Genomic DNA, 11997 nt, shown 5'->3' with positions numbered 1-11997 from the left:
CCCTTTTCCAAAAAATACTTGGAGGCACAGCTATCTTGCACACTATGTAGTTACTGACCTTTGTTAATGTGTGTGAGCTAAGAATGAATGTGTGTTTTACAAAAAATTCCATTGACTTCCATCTTTTTAAATTTCATTTCTCTGAAACTGTAGTGTTTTAAACACAAAGTGAAAGTGGTGTTGTACTGAAACTGTATATTAACTAGCAACTTTTGGATTCTTTCTGCAACTAGTAGATGAAGGGAGAGAACGTGTTAGAGAAAAGACGAAGAGGGGATTGCGGAGGAAGAGCGAAAAATGAGGTGAAGAGATAAGAGGATAAAGTGGAAAAGGTCAGGTGTGAGTCCATTTCCTAGGGGTTTTCCTGGCACCTGAAAACTGCAGTGAGGGTGCTGAGGATTTGCTGAGCTCCACACCAGCCCAGAGGGGAATGCTGTGGCCTGAAGGGGCGGTTGCTTTGCTCTCCTTGACAGAGGCAGCATGAGATGAACTCTGAGATCACAGAGGAACGGAGAAAATCCTGTGCTATGTCACCTTATCCTATTTTTAGTGACAAAGCAGTATTAATCAGGTGCATCGTTTGTATATTATTTATAGATTATACTCATCTAACATCTAATATTTATTCATATATGTAAGTACAAATGTATGTATAGACAATGAGTATATAAACAACATTCATATCATCCTTGCCAGGAGTATCGTGCTTAAAGGAGTATGATTCCTTAAATGACTACATGAACAGCAATCCCACTGTGCTACAAAATGTGGTAGAAAGAGGAATCTAGACCAGCAAAATCTGTTGTCCTCAAAGCCGTTCATTTAGGAGCATGCAGCTGTTTTGCTCAGAAAGCACAAGAGACAGATCGGGGAGACGGTAGGTGGCAAGAAGTTCCCCATTTTGAATGTTTACTTTGTTTGTTTTTTCCTTAGGGGATACGGCATTGGTGTAAGGCTGATAGATGATTTTTTAGCTCGTTCAGCTGTGAAAAAGTGCCGCAGTTACTCTGAGACTGCTGACATGATTGCACAGGTAATAAGATTTGCATTCTCTAGGGCTTCATCAGCTTCAATGGTCTTAGCTTTTCCCTCCTCCTCTATCAGTTTGCTCGAGAACAGTTACCTACATTTTCTGCTATATCATGATTGTCTTATGAAAGCTCACTTATCTCCACAATCACACCCATGCTTCCATTGGGTGAAATACAGCCTTTTCCTTATCTACAACTTCATATCAACCAGTAGCTCACAGAGGCTGGCCTTGAGAGGAGACATCAGTTTCTACCTCTGTAGCATGGTGCTACATCAGGCTGGGAAAAAAAACAACATTCAATGGAACACAAAAAAATTGATGTTTAGTGAGAGAAGAATTTTGTGGCTGGCCTTGATAAAACCATAGTGGTAAATTTACGACAAAGGGTCATCAGAACCATGGAACTGGTTCACATGGGTATTAGTTTTATATCGGAGTTGAGGACAGAGAACCCAGAATGGGGTACCACCTGTGAGAAGCTTCCAATCCCCGACCTAAACTGGCCTTAAAGTCAGTTGCTAAGCTGAAATTAAAATTCTTCTATTTCTAGTATGCTATGAGGTGTTTTGCCATTAGAAGAACTTAAAAGTTCCTTTTTGTTTGCTGCATCTTAAGCTGATTTATTCTACTCTTGCCAGAGAATGCAGCAACCAACAAAAAAAAAATCCAGTTTTAAAAAACTTCAAATCATATATTCCCTCACTTTTAAAAAAATTTTTTCTAGGAGCATAAGCCTTAACCCTCTCATACAGATCTTAAAGTTTGATATTTTTAATCCTGCCATGTGAATCTCCTCAGCTTCTCTGTAATTATCTTAGATGTTTTTAACCTTAAAATGGTAATATTAGGAATAAGCTGCAGGATTTTCAGCAAAAGGAAGACTCAGTGGTAGCAGAGAAGAACTGTAGGAAAGGAAAATGAGAGGAACATTTTCCTCACTACCCAAAAATCTAATAATGAAATCAAAAAGATAAAATCAGAGTGGGTACTTTTGCTGCCTTTGATGGAAATTTCCCTTTTATTGAATAGCCTTTCACACTACTGTCAGACAAGAAAGATCTAGGAGGAAATTTAGTGGCAATATGCGGGTCTCCAAAGATATATTTTTGCCCCCGTGGGCAAGTCAGATTTCCTGGGGAAGCTCGAAGAGAAAACCATCGGACGTCCAGCCCCTTTGACTGCTGAGTCACCATAAAGGAGGTGGTGGTTCATGGATACTGAGTTAGCTCGGACCAGCACCTGCTCAGGTCATGGCGAATGATCCCTTTTACCCTGTATGGTTTTCAGCTATGAAGTGTTGCCAGTGAGGATATGCCTGGCCTTTCCCAATGGCAAAAATTAACAACGCTTTATAACAAAGAACTGTTTGTTTTAAGAGGAGAGATCGAGGCATCAGTTAATTGAACTAAGATTCACTTCCACTGGCTCCATACGCCTGGCATACTTTTTGATTGCTTGAGAATTACCAGCAGCATCAGCTAAATGTGAGCATTATATTTGGCCGCTGACTGCAGAACTGGGAAACGACAGGCTTTCTATACGGTGAACTAAGGCACCGGTATATGCTGGTTATACAGGAGTACCGTAGTGCCAAGTGTACATGGATGTTATCAGGTGATGTGCGATCCTGCTCGCATTAACCAGAAATGCCTACGTTACATCTGACTGAAATGGAGGGACAGAAGTTGTGTTATCGTTCCAAAAAAATTAAAAGCAGAAGCAGGTGACATTACTAAAAGCCAGCCAGATCCCATTAGCTCTTAAAAGAGTGGAAACTAAATTTCTTCCTGAAGTAAAGTGTATTTTGGAGTCTCAAATCAGGATGATGTATAACAAAGCTCCTCCTTTGGAGGAGCTGCGCTGGGGCAGAGGATCCACTGGAGATAGTGAGGGCAGCTGGATGAAAACCATGAGACAAGCAGCATTGCAATCACTGTGTTAAAATACACCATCTCCTTAAAAGAATGATACCAGGCTGCAAGATCTTGGCTTTGTTCATTTTTATGCTCTTCTTCAGGTGGTATTTGTTCTTTATTTTCTCTGGATTTTCACATATATGCCAGATATCTGGTTTTCTGGGTCTTATTCCTCATAGTTCCCCTATTTACAAGTGTTGTAGTACGGTTGAAACATCATTCTTAAGGACACAGGATTCAACAACAAAATAGAGTGAGAAACTAACCATCAAAGTAAGGAAAAAGACGCTATTTCTCTGCAGGTTGTGCTTCAAAAGAGACTTACTGAGAGAGATAAAATTACTTGGCAAGACTGGAACAAACTTTAAAGCACACAGTCTCTTGAAAAGACTATTTTTAGCAAACTAAAAGAGGAGTTCTGTAGTAGGAGTAGAACCTTTCTGAGGCAAAATGTGATATGGGAAGCATTTTCGCATTTCTGTGGCAAAATGTTTTTTAAATAGTTTTCAAGTCTGAGGCACATACCAACACTGAGCTTGTCTGAGGCACGTACCAACAAAACATATGTAAAATGACCAGCACGTAACTGCAAATATGCTGTTAAAGTTATGGGCTCCGAATTACACGGCTGTTTACATGATCTCCTTAACCCTTCAGCCATAGCATCCTCAGCCAGGAGAAAGTGCTTAAATACTTAACTGCGCTAACTCTTCCGAGGTAGAAGTCTGCTTGGGGATGAGTGTGTGAGTAAAACCAGTTAAAAGTTAAAGTAATTAAGGCAGTTAAGCGGTCCAAGTAGTTAGAGCCAAACGTCCTGTAAACGTAGCTGTTACCCTGCAGTCCTTTGGAAAGCAAAGGAGAAGACTGTAAGATCAGGCTGTGGGTGTTGCCTGTGGAAATGGAAAGTGATGAAGGAAAGGGAAAAAACATAAAATGAGGAGTACAAAGCCAGCTTGCCATATTAAGAAATAAATACCGGAGGAAAGGTGCACCTCAGGCAGTGACCGAGGGCTTAAAACTTCAACCACTGGTTCAGACTGCAAAGCATGGGATTTACTGCTGGTTTATACTGGCCTGGAGAAGGGCCAACAAGTTTTGATGATGAGCCAAAGTGAGTCCTTCTACACCGAGTTCCCATGGTGCTCACTGACTTCTCGTGTTGGTGCTGTGACTTTGCGTGGTTACAGTCAGGACTGAATAAAGAAAGATAAAACAGGCCATGTAAAAGTAGGCTTTCTGTTCACTGGCAAATTGGGACAAGAAAATAGGAACCAACTGAGGAATGGTATTAAGAAGAAAACTCAGGTGAAGAAGTAACATCCAAGACTGGATTGAGAATTTGGATCTGAGTATAACCGAGGATTACTTCTGAAATGAGGGTGATACTTTTGCTCTATAATCCCACAAAATCATTTTTTTACTTCAGTTCCTCCTCACTAGACCTTGACATCATTGATCTGATGGAAAAAGATGCTAAAAATAAACAGCTTCTTGTTTTAGACCTAATCCTAAGAACCATGTTACTTTCTCTAGCACAATGTCACCGTGCCTCAGGAGGTGTCCATGTGTGCTACAGGTGGGAGCGGCCGGGCCATACCTTCTGGTCCACAGTGAGCTAGAGCTGGCTCACAGGCTCCACAGATGCATTCATCACGTGCTGTGCCTAAGGATACAGCCCTTGCTGAAAAGCAGTGACTGGAGAGATGAGCTTTATTGTGGAAGCTCAGTGCCCCACGAATGTAGCAAACGTACGTCTCTGCAGCTGCTTGTAGAGAGGCCCCTGGGGACTTCCGATCTCAGCCGGGAGAGGGAAATGCATACAGCAGGTCGCTGTGCTAAGCGGTAGACAGTAAACTGAAAAATGAATTGCTACACTGTAAAGAGTAAAGAAAAGTTTACGGGTACATGGAACCAGCAACGGATGGCAAAACCTTTAAAGCATCTTGCTCTTCCCAAACACTGACGGGAGAAAAGTACTAAGAATGAAAAATATGCTAGCAAAAATGTTATTTTGCCTGTCTTTCCCCTTCTAAGCAGATTAATTCTGGTCCTTCATTAATCTTGTTATTATGTCATCTGAAATTATGGTTTCAATCTTTTTAACAGTCTGCATTATCACTCACTTTGCAACATTACTTATGCATACAATGTTTTATAGTGATAAGTCCCCAGTAGTATATAAAGGGACTGGTAAGCCAGCGGCCTCCTAAATATCCCAGTAATTGTAGACTGTATTTGAGCACCATTAAAATGTTCATGAATTCTTGCTGCTTGAGAGAGATGAGATGCTGGTTGAGGGCAGTGGTACATTTTTAATTCTGACTGCATAGATTTCTTGTTTGGCATTAAACACTGTATAATCCCATAGAGTTACAAGTAACATTTTCAAAAGAGATTTTTTTTTTATATGGGTGTCATTTTGATGGTGAGCCTACGTACATGTCTAAACAGATATTCGTTTTTCTTCCATTTCATATAGATAGAAATGAGACAATTTATGGATGCAACTTTCAAAACTGTGCATTCGTTTTGCTTCCCTGTCTATTGGGGTCAAAACGAATGATTGAAAAGACCTTTATTTTACCCTCTGAGAAGCTGTATATGGTAATTTTAAAGGCATTTCTGTCATAGCCTGGTTTTAAAAAAAAGATGCTCATATCTATTCACTGAATTACTTATCTATGTACTTAAATTGTTTTTTCTGCTAAGACTTTTTTACAATTTTCGCTTTGTAGCTGTGCAGTTTTGCCTTAATTTGGTGCTCCACTGCAAACCAGCTACTGGTTTTGCATAGTTTCCGTGCAAGTTCTCTTTTACACAGGAAATTTTAACAATAGAATTTGGACAGATTCATCATACTGTAATGCGAAGTACAGCTGAAACCAAACTGAAAGCATGAGGGCCTAGCACAGTTAAGTAGTTTTTGTTCTTGTAACAAAAACTTGAAGTTTGACGGAGTGGCAGATGTGTAGCGGAAGAAGAGTTAAGAGAATTTAAATTAGAAAATTGGGTTCACTCAGAGGAGAGGAAATAGTAAACTGAGCAATAAAGCACAGAGAATTGAGCAGAAGTTTCCTGTTTATTTGTGCACTCATGTTTTGATGGACATCAGAGTTAATGCAGAATCTAAGTTTTCCAAGAGAAAATGTTGGTTCTGCTGTTTGGACTTTTTTTTTTCCCTTTTTTTTGGATAGTGCTGATAACAGCCTTTGCCTCTTTCTGAGCTGCCATGGTAGCTCCTGAACTTTAATTCCGGGGCAATATTCTTACAAAACAGCTCTTGCGATAGCTGCTTGAAGGGCAGAGTTAAATTTGTCAAAACCAGATTCCCATTGAAAATATGGAGTCAAACTGGCTTTTATTTTTGTCTGGTTTTATAGAAGTATTCCAGCATCCACATGGCAATGGCAGTAAGTTACAGGCATTTTGGTAGGACAAGACAGTTAGAGTAACACAGCCCTCGGAATGAGGGTCAGCGAGAGGCTTTGGCTCCTACCAGGCACATGTTGTGTTCAGCAGCTGCTCTTGGAGGTGGAGACACCCTCAGCATGGGCTACCTGCGAACACGAAGCAGGGTGAGGATGAGGAGAGGAGAGTGAACCTTGGTTTTGCCCTTCCATGATCAAGGGGAAGGCCAAGCTGGGAAACACTTGTGTTTCAGATGGTCCTGGCTACTCAGGTGCAGAACTTTCAGCTTTCTCCTGAGGAAAAAGAGGGTGCCTAGATCCCAAAAGGGGACCCCTCTGTCCTCTCAGCTTTCCCTCTGCCAACTATGCTTTTGCCTGTGTGTCCCAGCTTTTATATCACAGTGGAGACGCCATCCTTACATCGACCCCCTTGTTTCATAGAATCATGGAATGCTTTATGTTCGAAGGGGCCTTTGGAGTTCACCTAGCCCAACCCCCCTGCAGTAAGCAGGGACACCACTAACTCGATCAGGTTGCTCAGAGCCCCGTCCAGCCTGGCCTTGAATGTTTCCAGGGATGGGAACCTCCACCACCTCTCTGGGCAACCCGTTCCAGTGTTTCACCACCCTCATTGTAAAGAATTTCTTCCTTATCTCTAGTCTAAATCCACCCTGCTGTAGTTTAAAACCATTATCCCTTGTCCTGTCACAGCTGTCCCTACTAAAAAGATTGTCCCCATCTTTCCTATAGGCTCTCTTTAAGTACTGAAAGGCTGCAATCAGGTCTCCCCGCAGCCTTCTCTTCTCCAGGCTGAACAAGCCCAACTCCCTCAGCCTGTCCTCATAAGAGAGGGCTCCAGCCCTTGGATCATTTTTGTAGTCCTCCTCTGGCCCGCTCCAACAGTTTCATGTCCTTCTTGTGCTGAGGGCTCCAGAGCTGGATGCAGGGCTCCAGGTGGGGTGTCACCGGAGTGGAGTAGAGGGGCAGGATCACCTCCCTTGACCTGCTGGCCACGCTTCTCTTGATGCAGCCCAGGATATGGTTGGCCTTCTGGGCTGCAAGTGCACATTACTGACTCATGTCCAGCTTTTCATCCATCAGTACCCATATTCCTTGATCAGGTCATCAACCTACGTAGTGTCCCTACTTGCTTTGGTTTTTTGTGGTACTGCTGAGGAAGGAGGTAGAAAGACAGCTTTGGGAAGGGAAGGTTGGCCCAGGTAGTGGGGACATCCTGCTAGGTGGTCTCTCCTCTCCCCTCGCATGTAGGGACGAGATGAGATGGGGCTGGGCAGTAGATGTTGAGGCATCTCTCATAAAGAAAGAGAAAAGCAGACAAATGGGGAGGGATGTGTACTCTGGAATTAGGTAGTTGCTATGATAGGAGAGGAGCCCAGGGAGAGAAATGCATATGCTCCAGACATGGTGTCAGACATGCCTGCTGTTGTGACTTTCATTTTGACAGTGCTGACTCTGTGTTTTTGGCTGCAGCAGGTACATTTAGGCATACAACATGTTCTAAGTCTGCTGCAAAGTGGCTCAGCTGGGATATAAAACTTTAAAACATTTGCTAAAAGACCACAAGTTCTTCAAAACACACAGAGAACATTCTAAGCAGAGAGTGGAATTAGCTCTTGGATTTTATTTTTAAAAAGAGAATTGGTCTGTAAATGCAGCTAGATGTTTTTTTCTGCTGAAGAAGCACAGTGGGTATGAGAACAGCTGGGCAGAGTACCCCTGGTTTGTTGATAAGAGCCTGATTCCAGCAGAGCAAAAATATGATTCTTTGCGGGCGCAGGGAGACTGGCAGTCAAATGCTGCATAAATGCCTGCCCAGCCACCCCAGGGAAAGAAACTTGGCAGAAACTTTGTTCTCCTTTTATACAGTGTTTGCACGTGGTGAATTCCAAGGGGGTGAGGTAAAGCGTAGGGCTCTGGGGTGAAACGCATTTGTCAGAAGCCCTGATTGTGCACTTGCCTCACCTGCGTTGCCTGCCGGTTCCTCTCGCTCCAGACACTAAGTTTCCTAAGATATTCAGCAAAATGAAAATCAGCCTGCTGCAAAAATATTTTCTTGTCTTAAAATGTGGAATTTCCTTCCAGGCCCTCTGTCGTACACTGCCTGCGGGCCCCGTGCAAACAATATCACATAGCTCTACAGGCTGCACCCACTGGCCAAAACCCACTCAGAACAGGATCTTTATACCTGTACAAAGAGAAATTCTCAGTGGGAGAAAATAATACCAAGTACTCTATGGAGGCAAAATATCAGTGATGCGTTTTCATTATTGTAACAAAGCGCTAACAACAACTGATGATGTTTCAAAACAGCGTGTTATTTTTTAACAAAACCACAGACATGCTGAACCATTTGGTCATTTCAAGTTCTAGGTACTCTACATTCTGGCTGTAAGATTTGTCTAAAAAATTACCTGGCACCTCTGCCAATGGAGGTCACTGCCCCATGTCCGAGACAGAAGTGTCAGGGACTAAACGACTAGGGCTCGTGGATGTGACTGTGCGCGGCATTCTAGGTGCAACAGGAAAGCAAAGACACTGAGATGCCTTGAGTGACCACCGGTGCCTCAAAGCAATGCTGTACCTGCAAATGACCTCGAAATGACCTCAAAGCAAAACCTTTACTTTCTGTGGGCTGTCAGAAAGCCACACACATCTTCTATTATTATATTCACGCCTTTTAAATGGTGTTACTCTATGATAGTCTCTTGATTTACATAGGATGAGCATACTATAGGGGTTTTTACATAGGATATTGTTAAAACCCTCTTGTAGAAGTCATTATTCATCTTTTTGCTGTCAGCTCTTGATCCGGAGCCAGCGACATTAGTAGAGCATGAACCCTAGGTGCCATGGAGGACTGCAGCCTTTTCAGTGATGTAGGGAAATAATTTCATTCCATCCTTTTGGAGCAAGTTTGTAACTGGGGGTGAATGTGATGAAGAAGAAAGAGGCCATTGTGAAAAAAATAGAGAGATGAAACCAGCTGGAAGTATGCTGTATTAGCAAGACACAAACAAAGCTGAAAATATATTTAATCTATGGTATTTTCCTTGTGTCTACAAGTCCAGCATTGTTTCTCTCTCCTCATTGATTTCTTTGTGGCCTTCTTCAACTAGCTTGTGAATCGTGCTATAATGCTGTTTGCTACTGCTGAAAGAGTAGAGCTGAGAAGCATCTTCCCATGCCTGAAAAGCTGGCAGAGGAATTGCTTCTGGTTCCTTGTTCTCAAAAAAGCACTTCAGGTTTCGCTCGCTCAGCTTGGTGGCATACAGCTGGAAAATCTGCTCCAGTTGCTCCTTCTCCTTCTCCACGTACACCCTCCAGAACTTCAGCTGGAGGTGGCTGACTTTCGACTGGCATTTGGCACAGCAAGTGGTTAGCAGGGAGAGAAGAGCTGTGGTAACTATCACACACCAGCCTAAAATCTGGGAAAACAAAAGGAATGAGTTGCAGGTTAAAAAGGCCCAAGTGAAAATGCTACTTAAATCAAGGGTGCTTGACAGAGCCACCACACTTTGCATGGAGGGCCTGACACTTCTCTTGGGACCCCACTGCGGGTGTCTCATCCCAGTTTGCATTTGGTGCCTGGCATTAGTGTTAATGACCAACCATACAGGGACCAAAGGAAAGCAGAAGATATCAGGAGTGCGGCTTCTCAACAGAGCCCATTTTGATGTCTCTTTCTTGGGAAGGCAAAAGCTGGTTGATTTTTTACAGTGGAAGGTAAAATGCTCAAGAACAGTTGGATTAGACTAGACTCCGGCTGCCTTCCCATTGCATTTTATAACAAGGGGAACTTGGATAACAACAGCTAAGGAGACATGTCCAGCGCAATGGCAGTGGCAGGTTCAGGGGCAATGATCTCGAACCAGACCTCAACTACAAGACTGTGCACAAAGAAAAATCTCAGAGAGGTCTAAATGATCAATTAAATAATGTTAAGGCTGAATAAAGCTATGCAGAAAACGGAGCAGGCCTGAGAGCAGGAGTAGCGCCTGGGTAATTTGGAGAGGATATTAATGAGAGTTGATTGCAAAACTATAACCATCTGGCATCCAGTATATTGAATTGCTCACTGAATTCTGTCACGCAAAGGGAAAAGTGCAATAGGGAGAATAAAATACCACAATAGCTGGATGGTAAATGGTTTTCTACCTCCTGAAAGCATTAAATAACATTACCCAGAAAGAATTAAGATTAAGACACAATTCTGAATTGTGACAAACAAAGCCAAAAAGGATAAGTAACTTTTGTCCTAGATCAACCAACCTTTTAAACCATGACCATTTTTAGACATGTTGTTTTCAGACTTCTTTTTAATTAAAAAACAAACAAACAAACAAACAAATCAACAACTGCATTAATTAGCTAACAGGAATATAAAAGATGGTCCTAAATTTAAAAAGCGTTCACCAATTCTTTTACCAGGAGATTCACTGAAACCTACACTATTCTTGTGAACTTTTTTTGACTTTGATGAATCAGCCCTTTGTAGTGGAAAATCATTTTCATGCCAAAACTTGTATAAAATTAGCTTCTTGCCCAATCCTGTGAGAATGCTGGGAGAAGAGGGCATGAGAAAGAAGAAATAGTGTGTGCATTGGCAGGTCTGTGGTGGCACCGGAATAGAGCCCAATTCATCTACACGCTGATTAGAAATAGTTGCTGTATTTTCAGAGAACTTTGGTTTTGCGGAAATATGCTTTTCCAGCATCACTCAACCTTTTTTTTTTTGTAGCAACTGCAGGGTTTGACAAAATTCTGTTAAGAACATTTGAAAAGAAAGAGATAATTTCAGGATTAGAGCAAGGGCCGAGGGTGGGAAAATGTGCTTGAAATTGTTGTTGTGGGATGTTCTCCTCTAAGGAGAGCAGAGGTGTGAACACAGTTTTTTCATGCCTAGTGCCACTGGCCTAGCCAATAGTTTGACCCACCTACTCCACTGCAATGGGTAACATTTGCAAAAAGGCCCACACCTTGTTTTCAAACAGCGGAACAAATTTCAGTCTGGAACAAATCTAGGTTTCAGAGACCAATATGAACTGGAACTGATTTCCCATGCTTTAATGGTGATGATATGGAAAGCTGCACCCTTTCTCCTGTGACCTCTTGCACTGATGTTAAAGAAATGACTGCCAGTCAAAATGTGTATTTAGCTGAGGGAATATGAAAAGTTTCCTCAGGGAAATACGTGAAACAGAGAAACTTGAGAAACAGTTATTCTTAGGGACTGGTATGGAAGAATAGCTTCTCTTTCTTTTATTTTTTCCAGTCACTTTGTACTGACTGATGATTTCTACGGGTATTTGAGAAACTGCTCTTTTTAGCAGCTTTTTACTTTCTTGCAGCTTGGAGAATGAACCCATGTATTCTCATGCTATTGAGTCACTGGTCTTTCCCGATTTCCTACCCATACAACTTAAAGTCTTAAGTACTAGTTGTTATTTCCTTCTAAAATGCTCAAATAAATTGTTTTGTCTGCAGTACAGGCTGTGTCTGCATTCCAGTCCTATTTGCATGAGGACTTGAAAATAAAACCGGCTCTTGGGGAGGAAATGGTTCCAGATGGATACAATCATCTGACAAAAACTTACTGGCTCCACGGACTGTTTTTCCTTCC

At 42.1% G+C, this 11997-nt stretch overlaps 2 protein-coding genes across 2 annotated transcripts in view; one reads left to right on the top strand and one right to left on the bottom strand.

The window, feature by feature from the left end:
• The window catches only part of TRAPPC3L (trafficking protein particle complex 3 like), a 21409-nt gene that overhangs the window by 5895 nt on the left and 3517 nt on the right, over positions 1-11997 (top strand). Inside the window, exon 3 of the mRNA XM_009645222.1 lies at positions 934-1033. Within this exon, the coding sequence (XP_009643517.1) occupies positions 934-1033 (100 nt within the window). The remainder of the gene's footprint in view (positions 1-933; positions 1034-11997) is intronic.
• Positions 3982-11997, bottom strand: part of CALHM5 (calcium homeostasis modulator family member 5) — a 9301-nt gene continuing 1285 nt past the window's right edge. The window contains 2 exon segments of the mRNA XM_009645219.2: positions 3982-4018; positions 9438-9802. Coding sequence (XP_009643514.2) covers positions 3982-4018; positions 9438-9802 — 402 coding nt within the window.

The sequence above is a fragment of the Egretta garzetta genome, unplaced genomic scaffold (assembly GCF_000687185.1).
Source record: "Egretta garzetta isolate BGI_Z169 unplaced genomic scaffold, ASM68718v1 scaffold18, whole genome shotgun sequence".
NCBI lineage: Eukaryota > Metazoa > Chordata > Aves > Pelecaniformes > Ardeidae > Egretta > Egretta garzetta.
This window is presented reverse-complemented; position numbering and strand designations above follow the sequence as displayed.